Below are 16,374 nucleotides of genomic sequence, written 5' to 3'. Positions count from 1 at the left end.
CCATCATCTGGCAACAAATTACCTTGGCATCTTCTCAAAACAATCCTCTTCTAATCAGCCTCTCCTGGGCATCTCTTTTTTTATTTGGACCCTGGATTTGTTATTTCTAGGGATTATTCTTTGAGTACCTTGCTGTTTCCTTGAGTCATAGGTCTCCTTGACTTCTCTCAGCCATACAAAGCAGATCTGATGTCACGCCTTATTTCTAATATTAGCAGTTACCGGTTCTCATTGACCTTTTCATTCTCACTAAAGCCCTGTCAAGGGATAATACTATTTCCCAAAGTGAAATCCTTGTCTCATACTTGTCACCAGTGTCTGGGTTCTGCTTCTTATGAATGATTGCAGCCACCCACCCTGTCCCCTGGAAATGACGTGCACGGAATCCCTAATGCTACGCTCTATGTCTCTGATAGAATATCTATCATCTGAAACAGTCAATTCCATGTGATGCTGCTTAGACTTTCAAGCTTGCATGCTGGAAGCTATTACTAAGTAGGAAATAAACCAGGTGAACAGGCATTTGGCTAAAGAAAATTTATCAGCATAGAAGACTATGCGCTACAGAAGTTGTTCTAATTTAGGGTTAATCAAACTTTGTTGTCATCTAGGTTAACTTTAAAGAGAGCTTGTCCACTGGGCAGAGGTTGAGGAGGTGATGTTTCATGGTCTCAGGTACAAGTCTGGGCCATAGAACAGTGAGCTTGTCTTGACTGACTTTGAAAAATATCATAAATATATTTAGCTTCAAGATTAAAGGAGCAAGCCAGGGATACAAATATGTAGCTAAATGAGGAATGACTCAGGGAGCTTTATATTCCTAACAAGCCATGATATGAGCCAGAAACTTGTGATCATGAAGAATAAAGCAAGCATAAAGAAGAATGGAGCAACAGGTCAGGATGCACAATTCCCCAGAAATTACTATATACCACTGATAAATTTTACATTCTTGTTTGACTTTATAAACTAAAAAGGGAATAATGTGTATGGGAGTCTAGGTGATTTAAAGAGGCATAAGGGCTTCCCTGGTGGCTCAGATGGTAAAGAGTATGCCTGCAATGCAGGAGACCCAGGTTTGTTTCCTGGGTTGGGAAGATACCCTGCAGAAGGAAATGGCAACCCACTCCAGCATTCTTACCTGGAGAATTCCATGCACAGAGGAGCCTGGCAGTCTACAGACCATGCATGGCATTGCAAACAGTCTGACACCACTGAGCGACTAACACTTTCACCTTCAAGGGAGTAGCCATAAATAATATAGAAGACCTGGTATTTGCTCTGTGGGAAGAAGCTAGACTAAAAAGAACAGATACATTTGCTACTGTTGGTCTGATTTTGCCTACTTACCTGTTTCTCCTGAGTTTTTAGTTTTTCCCATTTCTGTCCCACTATCTTGAGTGGATTTTGTGTCAAACTGTGACACCCTCCATTACACTGCCTCTCTCATGCTGACCAGGATGGAACATCTTGCTTATACTGGAGGACAGAGATAGAAATTTAAAATGACACTATAGTCAATAAAACTTGAATGGGTTATTAAGTTAATTAGGGCTGTCAGAGGAGAGACCCTAAATTTTCCTGGCCTTGTCATCATAAATGATAAAGTGTCCATTGTTGCTCCTGTCAGAAACAGAATAGTAAGTATTAGTCCCTGGTAGTAATGCAATGTGGACTCCTCTGAGGTTCTATACAATTTCCATATTCACTACGCAAAATCCAAGAAGCTGGTGATTCTTAAAGTGTAGAAGAGTGCGCTAATTGGGCCACACAGATTATCCTGGTCCTGATTTCATTACAGCCTTCAGATCTGCCTTCTGGAGCATCTGTTCTTCTCTCTGACAATACAGCTCCCTGATTTTCCTTAGACTCAGCTCAGGCTCACCACCTGGAGGCCTTCAATAGTTGGTGCTAAGGTGTGGCTGGATACATCCTGATTATTTAGTCAGGGCATCCTCAACACTGTTAACTTTTAAGGAAACGAACCAAACAAAAACCGTGATTGATTTAACTGGCCCATTGTGTAAGTAATCAATCTAGTAAATTCATAGGAAAAAAAAAACATATTAGGTACAGTGCCATTTTTATTCTGTCATTTAGCCTAATTAATGGTTACACGTAAAATCTGCCACCATTTGCCCTGAGAGTTTCTTTATATAGCACTTACAGTGTCAGGACTTCCCTGGTGGCTCAGACTGTAAAGGATTCGCCTGCAATGTGGGAGACCTGGTTCGATCCCTGGGTTGGGAAGATCCCCTGGGGAGGGCATGGCAACCCACTCCAGTATACTTGCCTGGTGAATCCCCATGGACAGAGGAGCCTGGCAGGCTACAATCCATAGGGTCACAAAGAGTCGGACATGACTAAGCACACACATATAATGTTAACAGAAGTAGTGGTGCCTGCGTGACCCTGTCCACTAGATAGTGTCTTTTTTGAAGGGATTCTGTCCTGTATATCTTTCAATGTTCAATATCCAGGATAAGACTTGTCCCAGAGTAGCTATATCTGGCTGTTTCCTCAACAAAAGTAAACTATAAAATGACTGGGTTCTCTAAGTTCTCTAAAAGCTCCAAATATCTCAGTCAGGAATGCTGGGGGCTCCATGGGTGTTTGGTCCTTCCCTAGGAAGAGGTATGTATGCATTACATGGAAAAGAAAGGCACTAAATTCCTGAAGCTTCCATCCTGATGTGGCAGGTTAAGCAGAGTCATCCCCAGTAGAGATACTGACTTAGTTTGGGGTTCCTTTGTTAAAGTGATATACGGACTTTTGGGGATGATAAAATATTTCCATCTAGAGTCCTGCAGTCAATCAAATAGCCTATGGTTCCATAAATAAGAGTCAAAAAAGGACTGTACAAATATACAGGTGAAGTAGTATTTCAGAACACAAATGCCTAAAATCTGGAAATGCCTCATGGACAAGACACATTATTAGCAGCCAACTGAAAGTGGAGTTGCACTTGCGACTACCCTGGAAGCTGCTGCAGTATGCAGGAATCACCTAATTCTAAAAGACTGATATACTGAAAAGGAAGACAATCCCCCTCGGCTGACCCCTGAGCGGACCTCAGCTGACCACTCACTCCCCTTCACAAATGCCACACTTTGAGTTTTGCTTCTAGAGTGATAATTAATTACATCTATGTGAAAGTGGCATTTCATAAACAAGGGGTCTTAACACTAAGGCATCCTTTGGGATCTTCTCAACATTAGTCCTCTTAATTTGAAAACACAGAGCATAAACAGTAGCTCACATTCAGTAAAAATAATATGCATAATTCACTTAAGTGAGGAAAAGGACCTTGGTGGAAACAATGGGGACTATTCATGTCCTAGTGCTAGGAGGTAACACCCCCGTCCCCCGCCCCCTCACCCTTCCCAGCCGGAGCAGAGGGAGAGGGACCCGCAGTGTGTTATACCAGTCTATTATGGAAGCGGATAAATGAATACTATGCTCCAGATTTTCCATAGCAATTACTTTTTTAAAAACACATGTATAAATGCACGTTTTTAGCTATTTTAATCACTTCCCTATCCATATGTTGTTTGAAAAGTGAAGAATATATTCGACAAAGTGGACTGCGCACAGGAAGCACTAATTATTGTGGCTACAGAAATCACAAACCACTACTTATATTCCCAGTTTTCGCCTATTAATTTTAGGTGAACTATTTCTATACTTGTTCCAGTGTAAATACAGGTGCTTGGCATTTCCTGAGCCTTTTGTAACTATGAATTTCCTAAGCTCCTTCAACATCAGGGCTAGCTCTGCCCCAATGAGAGACTCCGTCTTTCAGAGAAAAGATTTTTCAAAGCGGTTAACTTTCGTAGGCGACATTGCATATTAAACATACTAATCTCTGAACTCTAAGGTGTTTTTCCCTAAGAGCCTTCATTGCTGTGATGGCCATATTTCTCTTTAAAAGAACAGATATAGGGAAGAAACGGTGCCGTTCCCAAGCGTGGTGGCCTGTTTTGCCCTCTAGTCAAGCAGAACGGATCCTGGGAAACCTTGGGCGGCGGGGAGGGGACGGTGTGTCCTGTAGTTACCCGGGGTCTAAGGTGGTAGCCGGCCTTTCGGCGTGCAGACGCCAACAGCGGAATCAGCAATGATAACTGGCTTCCGCGGCCGCGCAGGTCCGGGAGGTGGGGGCGAGGGGCTCACGGGGAAGGCTGGAGGCCGGATGCCGCCGGGCTCGCGGAGCCTCTCGGCGCTGTCCATACTGATGAGCTCCTGGGCTGACACAGGAAAGCAGAGCTGAGGAGGAGCAGAGGAGGCAGAGGAGGCGCGGAGGAAAGCGACCGAGCCGCGCACCCGGCTTTGACGTCGCCCGGCTGCGGCTAGCAGCTCGCGCTCTCAGCACGTAGCGCACAACGTGACCACACACAGCCCTCCTCTCCGGCAGCCTGGCAGCTCAGCAGCCCGCTCTCGGCTTCGCCCTCCTCCTCCGTCTCCTTTCCGCCTCCGCGGCGCGCTCCCCCGCGCACACCCAGGGATTCCGGCCGGCGTCGAACCTTCGGCGCTCCGCCGCCCAGCCCGGACACCTCCGCCGCGGCTGGGGCCCAAGCGGCGGCCACGCAGCCGGGGTCCTCCTCAGGCAGCTGCTCTCGCGTTCACCTCCGGATGCCAGCACTACGTTAGCTCAGGCGGGGAACCCCTTCTGCGGCTCCCTCCTCTAAACTCCCGCCTGTCCCGACCGCCCCCATCCCTCCACCTGGCGGGGGCAGCGCGGAAGCGAAGAGGACGCGCGCGGAGCCGGTGGGCACGCGTAGACGTGTGTGCGATCCGGTCTCTTCTTGGCTTTCTCCCTCTCTTGCAAGTGGCGGTGCCTGGACTGCTTTCGGCTCCCGGAATTGGTGCGGCGGGCCTGAGACCCCCTCTTCGCTGGCGGGGCGCTCAAGGCTATTTTGGAGAACAGTGGCGGCGGTGGCAGCGGCGGCAGCTGAGGCTGGTGCCCGAGAGAGCTCCAGACGCACACTCTGCGCCCTGCCGGTCCCTCTCCTCCTTCTTCCCCCTCCTCCCTTCCCTTTCTCCCCACCCCCGAACCCCTAGTCCCACTCCTCCTCTTCCTCCTCCTTCTCTTCCTCCTCTCCCTGCTCGGCGATGCGAGCCTGTATCGTGTAACAGGATTGGCGTTGCAATGGCAACTGATGGAATGGGGGAAGGCAAGACAGCAGGGCTGGGGGCTCCGGACTGCGGACCGGCGGGCCGCTGCCGCCGCTTGACGCTCCTCCGGGAACCTTCGCGAGTTACTTTGTAAAGGCGAACCCAAGCGAGGAAGCCCCTGCTCGGTGCCCCGAGTCAGAGGCCACTTCCTGCTCCCTGGCTGCCCGCGCCAGGCTCGCACCGCTCGGCACACCCGGCCCCTCGCCCGCACCCGCCGCTGGCCCAGCGCGCCGCCGCCGCCGCCGCTGCGGAGACTCGAGCCGGCTGCCCTGAAGAACCCTTCGCCTCGCGGCTCCGCTTCCCAGCACGCCCCCTGCTCCTCCCCGGAGTCTGCGATTTTCCCAGGCGCCCGGTGTGAGTGAGGCGTGCGTGGAAGTCTGTGTCAGGGTATTGTGTTGTGTGAGTGTGTGTGTCTGTGTGTGTGTGTGCGTGCATGAGTGTGGGGTGTGCGGGGCTCCTGCGCTCCGCTTTCGGCCGCCGCGGGGAAAGGACGGACGCACGGCGCTTCTCTCTTCCGCGAGCGATTCCCAGGCACCTCGTCTCGGCTGAGGCGCTAGCGGAGCGCGCCCGGCTGGCCGCCGGCCTCCAGAAGGTCCCGCTGCGTCCCCCCCGGGCTGGATATGTTCATGTTCACGTGAAGATGGATTTAGTGTACGGTCTCGTGTGGCTGCTGACAGTCCTCCTGGAGGGAATCTCTGGCCAAGGAGTGTACGGTGAGTGGAATCGCGACGCTGTCGTGACCTTGTGATTCTTAGGTAAGATAGGCTGGTGAGCGAAAATGCACGACTCGCGCCGTTCCGGGGCCCCTCCCGGCGTGGCTTTTGATTTACACTTCGTCACGTTATTGGGAGCGATAAGGAGGCAGCGAGCGCGCTGCGGATTGGGCTGCGAGCCGCTCTCCCAGCGCCTCGGTTCGGGTTCAGTGTTGGGTCGAGCCGGCAGCCCCGCACTCATGCGAATGAGTGACTTTGCACTTGATTTATCCCCTCTGGGGACCGGAGCTCTAGCAGTCTTGGGTTTAATGATGATTGGGCTCCTTGCAGGCTTTGGCGTCGATGTCGCCGTTTCCTCCGAAGGGAAGCTTCGAATGTGACCCTAGTGAGCTTCCCATTGCTCTCTGCCCTCCATCCTCCTCCCCCAGCTTTCTCCTTCCCACCTTTTCCTTCTTTGAGGGGAGAGGGGGGAGTGGAATGTCTCCTTGACTTGATTTTCCGGCTCAGGAAGTGGGTTGACAGTCGAGTTACATCCTGCACCAGCCGTTGCCATGAGCACTGACTTGGGAGGGGAAAATAGAAGTCAAGATTCTCGGTGCCAGACGCAATTAAGGAACATGTTTATGTGAATGGATGAGCAAATGCATGAATGAACGGACAGCCAAGTCCGCGCGTCTCGGCTCCGGGGCAGGACGCAAGCTCATTGCAACTGGAACACAATCTCAGTTCTCTGGAAAACCCAGGGCTGGTCGGGCTAGGATCGAGAGAAGGGCAGGTTTGTTAACTCGGATGTTTTTAAGTCCTCAAGAGCAAATCCAGGTTCCTTTGCCTGTCAGCAGTTGGCACCCTTGGCTTTCGAGATTGAAAGATACACACACACACACCCTCAGGCTTTGGCTGAACTGAAAGGTACGTCTTCTCCTGGGACAAGCAGGCGGTGACACAAAGGAAAAATAACTTTTGTATTTTCGAGGTATGGTGGGAAGGTTAGGAGAACAGCCCTTGAGGGGACAGTAGGCCGAGACTCCCCCAAAGCATCTAGGCTATGGCCGACATCCAGAAAAAATGAAATTTGCACATCAACACACCTCCCCGCCCTCAACCCCGACCCCCGGCCTGTGATTTCCATTTCCCTAGGGCCGAGACCCCAGCACCACAGAAGCTGCCCGGGGGTAAAGGGCATGAGTGTCTGTGGAAGCGCGGACCTTAGAAGTGACTTTGGAGTGGGCGCAGATGCCAGGGGACCTTGAGTCCTCGAACTCTGGGAGCCTAGAGTGCGCAGTGGGCAGCTGTTTGCGAACTGAGCCGCGAAATCCGACCGAGCCTTAACTCTCTCCGCTGTGTCTGGTCCAGGGCTAAGCCGTGCTGGGGGTGGAGGGAGAGGGTCTGGAGCGGAGAGCACTGGTCTGTGCTGAGCTTCTGCGGCCACTCCCCTTGCCTGTCTTCCTGCCTCCCTCCTTGGCTCTAGTCAGGAGATCCTCACTCTCTGCCAGCTCTAAGCATCTGATTATCTCCTCTCTCCGCACTCCCTCTTTCCAGAATGAAATTGAGAGCTTTCTTGGTGGTGGTGCTGGTGGTGGTGTTGCATGTAGGAGAGAGTTGCCGAGACTCTCCGGAGATCTTACCCGCTTGGCTGATGGCAGGAGGTGGGGCCTTGACTAGCAGGAATTCATTTAGAGCTCTTTTGACTTTTGCTGGACACTGATGTCTGGCATCTGAGAGTGGCTGGGATTCTAAGGGCGGACCAACGTTGCAGATAAACGATAGAATCTTCTCAGGAAGCTGTTCCCTAGTCTGAGAGAGTCTGAATTCTGCTTATCCAAGTCTTTATTTCTCTCCCATTGGTTCATATTAACCCAAATAAACAGAGGGGTCTTTTTTTTGGGGGGGGGGTGTGTGTGTGTGTGTAGGAGATAATGAGAAGTGAGACAGTTGGGTGGGGGGTAAGGGATGTTTTGGAACTGTCTGGATTAGAGAGGCAGTGTTCCATTTTTCTGTCACTTTTTGCCATTTAGATTATTTGCTCTGGCAAGTTCATTTTGGGTAGTGGCAAAGCATAAGATCTAGGACCTAGAACAATTGCATCAAAATGATCCTGTGCTCAAGCTGATTGACATTAAGGGGGGAAGCATTTCTGCTACTGAGCTGATCTTAGTTATGAAGGTGGTGGTCTTCTTCTTCTTTTTTTACTGTTGGTGTGGTTATTAGTCACTTAGCTAGGAATAGAATTGGCTTTGTGTGAAAATTAGGCAGCATCTCTAGTCGTTATAAATGTCATAGCTATTAGATAGGTGAAAACTATATTTATCTATTATTTTTCAAATCTGTCTTTTGTGTCACAGAAGTTAGATTCTCAAAGTGGGTACCCCTAACCTTTAGCATCAGTGTCCCCTGGGAACTTGTTAGGAATGCAAATTCTCGGACCCCTCCCAGGCTTTCTAAATCAGAAATTCTGAGTGTGGGACCCACATTCTGGGTTTTTCACCTCAGGTGATGATTATAATATAAGCTAAAGTCTGAGAACCACTGATAAAACTGCAAATTCCATTGCTTTGACTTTGTAAACCATGACCTTTCTTAACCTGAAGTAGCTTTATTTTCATTTGTGAAAGCATTTATGGGGAAGAGAAGATTTTATTTTTATTTAGGCTTAAAACATTGATCAGCTGTAAAATAGACATAGATAATAAGAGTTAAGTGTAAGATTATAAGAAGTGTGTTTTGAACATTTTACATAAGGAGTCTTGAAAATAATTTAATTTAAAAAAGCACGACAATTATAAACAGACACATCAAAGACTCGGTAGGAACTTTGCTAGCATAAAAGTCTATGCCCCTGTATCCCTTTATTTACCTGTATTTGCAGATCTAAAACCATCCATGGTATACACAAAGGATTACTTCTTAATTTTGTCTTCTAGTAGCTAGGATCAAGAGGAAATAAAATTATTTTATAGGTAGTTTAGGCAAAATCATTTCATTGCGGTCTAAAATTAATTACAAGATTTAAAAATACATCACTGTGACTTTTCTTCTTTGAAATAGCTGGTCAGTCCCTCACTCTTCTACTGCTCGCCTGGAAAATTCTGAGCATGAAATTCAGATTTTTTTAAAGTAATTGGGAATATTTGTTTTAATGCATAGTTTATACTGTCTCGAGTTAACTCTAATTGTCTTCCTGTTGTGCTTGATCTGTTTGGTCCTTTGTGAACTACTTAAGTATAAAAGTTTCTGCTATGGAACTAGGAACTTATCGTCATTTATCTGGGAATATTGCTTAGCAGACTTACTTCATTGTAGCTGAGATTTGTGGATATGTGGCATATGGGAAAGGAAGATTATCCTTTGATTTATATCTGCCTGTCTACCATTCACCAATGATTCTGATGTTATTAAAAAGCAATTTTCGAAATGATATTTTTCCCTGTAGATATCTATATTTGTGCAGTCTTCAGAATCAGTTTCCTTAATTATATATTGTCCCATCTTGAATTTAAAAAAGTTATTTGTAGTCAAATCTTTTTAGTAAAATAATCTTGGAATTGTAAAGTTTTATTTTAATATTCTTTTTACTATATTAAACATCACTGAAACTAAAAAGTCATTAAAGAACTGTGAACTGGTACCCATTTTTGACATTGTGAATTTTGTTGCATTAAACCCATTGCATTAAGCTTAGGAAAACTAGTAAACATAGCATTCAGGGTCAAAACGTAAACCCCAGTTAAGTGTATACTAGTGCAATACTTAGAGCAGAGTGATCCAAAGTATTTTCCTAGTTTTTAAAGCTTTCTTTGTAAATTATTCTGTGGATGTTTTACTTGTTTCTTAGAGAACCTGTTGATAATTACATAATTTTGAGAGTCATATCTCTTGTAAACTTCACAATTGTCTTCTTTAAAAAGGAAAAAAAAATACTATATTTTTTACCTGTGACCTATTATAATTTCCAAGGAGGTTAATAAAAAATTATAATTGCTGTTATAATCACTGTTGTTTTTTAGTCACACGCAGTCATGTCTGACTGTTTGCAACCCCATGGACTGTTGCCCATTGGGCTCCTCTGTACATGGGATTTCACAGGCAAGAATACTGGAATGGGTTGCCATTTCCTTCTCCAGGGGATCTTCCTGACCCAGAGATCAAGCCCGCATCTCCACAGATTCTTTACTTAGCCATCAGAGAAGCCTTATAACTGCATTAGTGCAGAACAAATCCCCACTGCAATTGAAAAACCAAGTGAATGTCTTTGAATAGTTTTTAAGGGGAGCCAAATCGACTGATGACTTGGTGTCCTAATATAGTTAATGTACTGCCCATAAATAGCTTGCAGGATGTGCTAGAAACAGTAAATAGAATAAATTTATCAACATGTATATGACAAATTAGCAAGCTGTATGCTCTCAATTCAAGTAATATCAATTATTCTCACAAATTTTAAGAATGACACCTCAGGCAGTAGCTGACAGAAAAGATTGGTGGAATTGAGAACCAAAGGATAAGGTAGAGAAGAAGGATCTGGAAGGCTGTCAGTGGGTTGAATCTAAATGTACAGCTTGACCCAAAGGGATAAAAGTGCTCTGGAAGGTCAGTTGACCATTACATCTGGTCCCAGAATATTGCCATCCTCACGGCAAGATTATCCCAAGGTGCAATGAATTGTGATTTTTAGCCCATTTGAGTTTGGAGAAACCTTGTGATCAGGTACCGCTTTTTGATCAAACACATATTTAGGGTGTCAGTCTATGGGAGGAGGGAGGATGGACTTTACTGAATGTTGTTTAAAAAGTAAATCTGAAGCTCTTTCGTTTACAGTTAGCTTTAACCTTTTCTCTTCCCACTTCTCACTCCACTATCCGTATGTACACCTGAGAACACACACACACACACACACACACACAGCACATCCTTAATCATCACCACTTTGGTCACCATCACAAGAAAAAGTAGGCTGTCCTTTGTATCTCCAGATGATTTTTGTCCATTCAAAGTTGTCCTTACTGTTTATGTTACTGAAAATTCACATGCCAGATGAGCAGATTATTTTATACAGTATTAATTACTCATGTCCTGTTTGTCCCCGGGAAGCCTCTAAGTGATTTATTAAGTATTTTAGATTGACCAGGTTGCACATCAAGCCTAAGAAATCATTTTCTAGTGAACAAATCAGTGAGGATGCCAGGGTCCTGACAATTAGGAATCAGAGATTAAAAATTTAGGGGTGAAGCAATGCTGCTGAATAGATGTCATAAAAGAAATTCAAGGAATGCATTTTTCTTCATCATCTTTGCTTAATTTTATTGCCTCTGGTACCAACTCTTCTTACTGATATTGTAAAATTCTTTTCGTTTTTGTTTTGTAAGGCAAACTACCTTGAACTGATTTTGAGAAATGGGGTATGAGCAAATTCTTCAGGAAAAAATGTGCTCTGTATTCCTAAATGTACTGTTTTAATGTGACTAGGGTAAGACTCATGGGGATGCAGCTAATTGCATTAGCCTATGGGTTCAGTTTATGTCTTAAGATAGTGTTAGGAACCATGATCTTGGGTTGCTTTCCATCTATACAGATAATTCATCATTCATGTTCTCAGGCTTGGTTCTCATGCTTTGGGAAGAGTCTTGGAAGAGATAGGCTCAAGGCTTGCAATCAACAAAATCTAAGGCAAAGAGCCAGTTATACCCTCCTAGTCCTGGAACTGAGCTCTTGGCAGCTGCAGTGAACCAAAGGAATGTGCTATCAGCTCCCAGTTGAATTGGGGAAGATCTTACTTTCCTTTTTGGCTTTTTGGAAGGACAAGCAAAGTATTATACTGAATGCATTTCAAGTATGAATAGGGTGAACGTTTTTAGCTTCACTGTAATTGCCGTTAACTGAATAGTCCCTCAAAATGAAATTTCATTTCTTTGCTTCAGTGACTGTCAATGTAAATATATTACTTAGAGCAGACTGAATAAATGATTTCATTCATACAGCACTGTATCCTATTTTTATTTTCAAATCCAATTAATAAACTTTTGGTTCTGTAAAACCATAAAGTTGCAAGTAAGAAGAGACTTTATGATGGCATTAAATCATCTCACTAATTTATGACACAATAGCTTTGTATTATGCTACTCAGACAGTGGTCCTATGTTCTTTGTGACTTTTCTTTACAGAAAGAAATTTCACAACTCTTTTTCCACAGTCCAGACTTATTCCCTGGAATGATCCTTTTTGCCATCTTGCTAAAATTCCTCATCTTCTTAATTGGGGTACGCACTTAGTAATTTCCCATTTTATGCCAGTACAATTCCATTTTTGTTCTTAACTATACCACCTTGAACTGATCCCAGTTAAGCTTTTTTATATTGGTTTTCTTACTACTCTTCCAAGATACTATTTCCAAGATACCATTTCTAATCTTTGTTTTAAAACATTTTATTTTCTTCCCTGTTGATGTAATTGATTAATTCAGGAAGAAAGATGATTTCCATTTCATAATCCAGATCATACATTCCCCAGGAGTTCACAGAAAATCACAGAAAAGGATTTCAAATATTAGGAACATTTTTTTTTCTTTGGCTGTTACACATTTACCGTAAATTTATCAGTTAAAGACATATTATGGTAGGAGTAAAGGTATTGGAAATGATGATGTAACTTACTCTTTCTTTTAGTAAGTTACCACTACGACTTTGCATAACGATAGGAGACATCAGTTTCTTACTGTTCCCCGACAAAACTGTACCAAGGACTATTATGTGGTTAGCAGATGGGGTCAGATATGTGACATGCTACCATATCTGCAAGCAGCATATTTCTTGTCCTGTTTTGTTGTAATGAGAGTGGGAGGGATAAAAAAATAATGGAGTTACTCTGTGGAAAGGGAAATACATATATATATCTGAGAGAGGAAGGGTTGGTTCATAGCTAGGCCTCCCACAGTACTAAAGGACAGTATAAAGGGCACTGACATCTCAAAGAGGTGAGCAGGAAATCAGATGCTGGCCTGAAAACAGTATCGGAAAAGTGTATCTGCCCTTTAAGTGGCAGCAAAAACAGCAAAAAAAAAATTTTTTTAACTAAATAGAACTTTATTCATGCATGTCAAACAGAGGAAGAAAAAAATGGCTACCATTTGACATAAAGGGGTCTTTAGGGCGATTTTTCTGTTCTCCTGAATGGGAAAAATGGAGAATTCTTAAATAGGGCCTATAGTCCCAGTGGACCAGAGTATGCTACCTGCTAATTGATTGCACATAAGGAGAGATAGTGGAGAAGGAAATGGCACCCCACTCCAGTACTCCTGCCTGGAAAATCCCATGGACAGAGGAGCCTGGTGGGCTGCAGTCCAGGGGGTCGCTGGGAGTTGGACACGACTGAGCGACTTCACTTTCACTTTTCACTTTCATGCATTGGAGAAGGAAATGGCAACCCACTCCAGTGTTCTTGCCTGGAGAATCCCAGGGATGGGGGAGCCTGGTGAGCTTCCGTCTATGGGGTCACACAGAGTCGGACACGACTGAAGTGACTTAGCAGCAGCAGCAAGGAGAGATAGACAGAGATTAAACACTGGGACATTCTCTCTGTTATTTCTGCGGAGCTGTGAATTGAATCCAGGCCAAACCTCAGGTCCACTTATTACCGAAGAGTTGGAGGCCCCCATGAACTCCGAGTTTGCAAGTTAATTGAGAAGATAAAGCCAAGTGGAAAAACAATCAAGACTGAGAAATACACAAACATTTGTGCCAGGATAGGAGAAAGCACTGATAGCTTTTCAAGGAAACTTGAAAAAACTGGTACGTCATAATTTGAATCTTTCAAGTAGGTTGGTGGTACATAGGTAAAAAGGAAGGAAAGGGCAATGCTACAACATGGATTCCAGCTATAGGAACAGGGGGCAGAGAGAAAAATAACCCTGCAACTTGTTGTTGTTGCTCAGTAGTTAAATCGCTTCTGACTCTTTGTGACTGCATAGACTGTATGTGGGGCTTTCCTCCTGGCATGCCAGGCTCCTCTGTTCTCCACTGTCTCTCGGAGTTTGCTCAAATTCATGTCTGTTGCACTGGTATTGCTACCTAATCATCTCATCCTCTACCGCCTTCTTCTCCTTTTGCCTTCAATCTTTCCCAGCTTCAGGGTCTTTTCCAATGAGTCAGGTCTTTTCCAATGAGTTGGCTTTTTGCATCAGGTGGCCAAAGTATTGGAGCTTCAGCTTCAGCATCAGTCCTTCCGATGAATATTCACGGTTGATTTCCTTTAGGATTGACTGAATTAATCTCCTTGCAGTCCAGGGGACTCTCAAGAGTCTTTTCCAGCACTTGTCTAGTATTAAGCCTAAGCAGTTTCTCCAAAGTTTACTCCAACTAGAAAAATGTGTCCATCCTTTAACCTTTGGTAACTCTCCCTTCCCAAAGCTTGTAAATCTGTGAAATAAATTTTACTGGATAATACCCTGAAACTTGTTCAGGTATTTGTGTCCACCAGATTCCTAGATTTGTGTCTGTTCAATGTGAAGCCACCTAACCTGCTCATCAGAAGATAAGACAGTTATCTCTTAAGTTCCTGTAGGATACTGAGCCCTCCCCAATTCGAGGCAGTCTTGGGAAGCTTTGAACTTACATAGGGGATCCTTTTGGAGTTAAAGTCAAAGACTTACCAAAGCTTTTTTAGACTGTCTACTAAGAAGTAGTGAACTGTGAGTCCGAAATGACTTAAAACATCATGTTCTTTACAAATGTACAGCCACTGAGATGAATTCATTGCCCTTAAGAAAAGAGAGATATGTGCTTTTATTATTATTATTTTTAAAAATTCTCATTCAGAGAAGGATGATGTGGTTGAAAACTCTTGGTGAACTTGGGCTTTCTTTTCATTCACCTGCTGCTCTACTGCATGACCACAGGCAAAAAAAATTTTTTTTCTTAATCTTTCTACCCCTCAGTTTCTGTATCTAATAAACTTTTAGGAAAGTGGACTGTTACATAAGAAAAAATGTAAATGACAGCAAAAATAAAGTATGGTTGCATTTTATATCTGGAGGAGAGGGAGAGTACATAGCGACTGTCCTCTGTCTTAGAAAAGCACACTCAGGGGTGCAACAATTGGACTCTAGTAGGAGTGCCATTTGGTTCTCAGAACAGAGTAAGGGGGCAGGAAGTAATAGAGAGCAAGAAATTATAATCTGGAAAAAATTCTCATTTGTCAAACAGAAAGTAAATCAGATGGTATATTTTAAATAGTACATGTAATATTCATATGTGCACAAGAATGCCATTTGATACTCTATCTTGTATACCTCTGTGTTTGGTGTTGCTCCTTTGGCTGTTATCCTCTGAATTCACATAACCTTGGAGTTTGTCCTTTTGCTCTTTAATGGTGGGGGTGGGGGTCAGGGTGGAGAGCTGGTATCCCTCCTCATTTATGAGCTCCAGAGACTATTAATGTCACCCCGACCTTATCATAATGAGTATATTTATATGTGTTCAAATATGTGTATAAATATCCCTTTTGTATCAAAGAGCAAGAATAGTCTCAATATCATGCCATTTTGAGGCTAAATGAAAAATAGCACTATAAAAATGATACATCCAAATGGGAAAAATAGGGATTTATTTGTAAGCATACAAGTAATTGATAATTTAAAAATAAAACCAGATAAAGTGAGAATAAATCATTAAATGAAACTATCACAGATTTATTGTATATTTGCACAGTTGCACTCATCTCACAGGCTAGCAAAGTAATGCTCAAAATTCTCCAAGCCAGGCTTCAACAGTACGTGAACCGTGAACTTCCAGATGTTCAAGCTGGGTTTAGAAAAGGCAGAAGAACCAAAGAACAAATTGCCAATATCTGTTGGATCATCAAAAAAGCCAGAGAGTTCCAGAAAAATATCTACTTCTGCTTTATTGACTATTCCAAAACCTTTGACTGTGTGGATAACAACAAACTGTGGAAAATTGTTCAAGAGATGGAAATACCAGACCACCTGACCTGCCTCCTGAGAAATCTGTATGCAGGTCAAGAAGCAACAGTTAGAACTGGACATAGAACAACAAACTGGTTTCAAATCGGAAAAGGAGTATGTCAAGGCTGTATGTTGTCACCCTGTTTAATTAACTTATATGCAGAGTACATCAAAAAACTGCTGAACTGGATGAAGCACATGCTGGAATCGAGATTGCCAGGAGAAATATTAATAACCTCAGATATGCCGATGACACCCTTATGACAAAAAGCGAAGAACTAAAGAGCCACTTGATGAAGGTGAAAGGGGAGAGTGAAAATGTTCGCTTAAAACTCAACATTCCGAAAACTAAGATCATGGCATCTGGTCCCATCACTTAATGGCAAATAAATGGGGAAACAATGGAAATAGTGACATATTTTATTTTGGGGGGCTCCAAAAGCACTGCAGATGGTGACTGCAGCCATGAAATTAAAAGACACTTTCTCCTTGGAAGAAAAGCTATGACCAACCTATGCAGAATATTAAAAAGCAGAG

At 44.0% G+C, this 16,374-nt stretch overlaps 1 protein-coding gene across 1 annotated transcript in view; it reads left to right on the top strand.

Annotated features, from left to right (window-relative positions):
- Nucleotides 1-3,434: 3,434 nt before the first annotated feature.
- Nucleotides 3,435-16,374, top strand: part of MDGA2 (MAM domain containing glycosylphosphatidylinositol anchor 2) — a 913,329-nt gene continuing 900,389 nt past the window's right edge. Inside the window, exon 1 of the mRNA XM_061430940.1 lies at nt 3,435-5,885. Coding sequence (XP_061286924.1) covers nt 5,606-5,885 — 280 coding nt within the window. The 5' untranslated portion in view covers nt 3,435-5,605. The remainder of the gene's footprint in view (nt 5,886-16,374) is intronic.

The sequence above is a fragment of the Bos javanicus genome, chromosome 10, assembly GCF_032452875.1.
Source record: "Bos javanicus breed banteng chromosome 10, ARS-OSU_banteng_1.0, whole genome shotgun sequence".
In the NCBI taxonomy this organism is placed as follows: Eukaryota; Metazoa; Chordata; class Mammalia; order Artiodactyla; family Bovidae; genus Bos; species Bos javanicus.
This window is presented reverse-complemented; position numbering and strand designations above follow the sequence as displayed.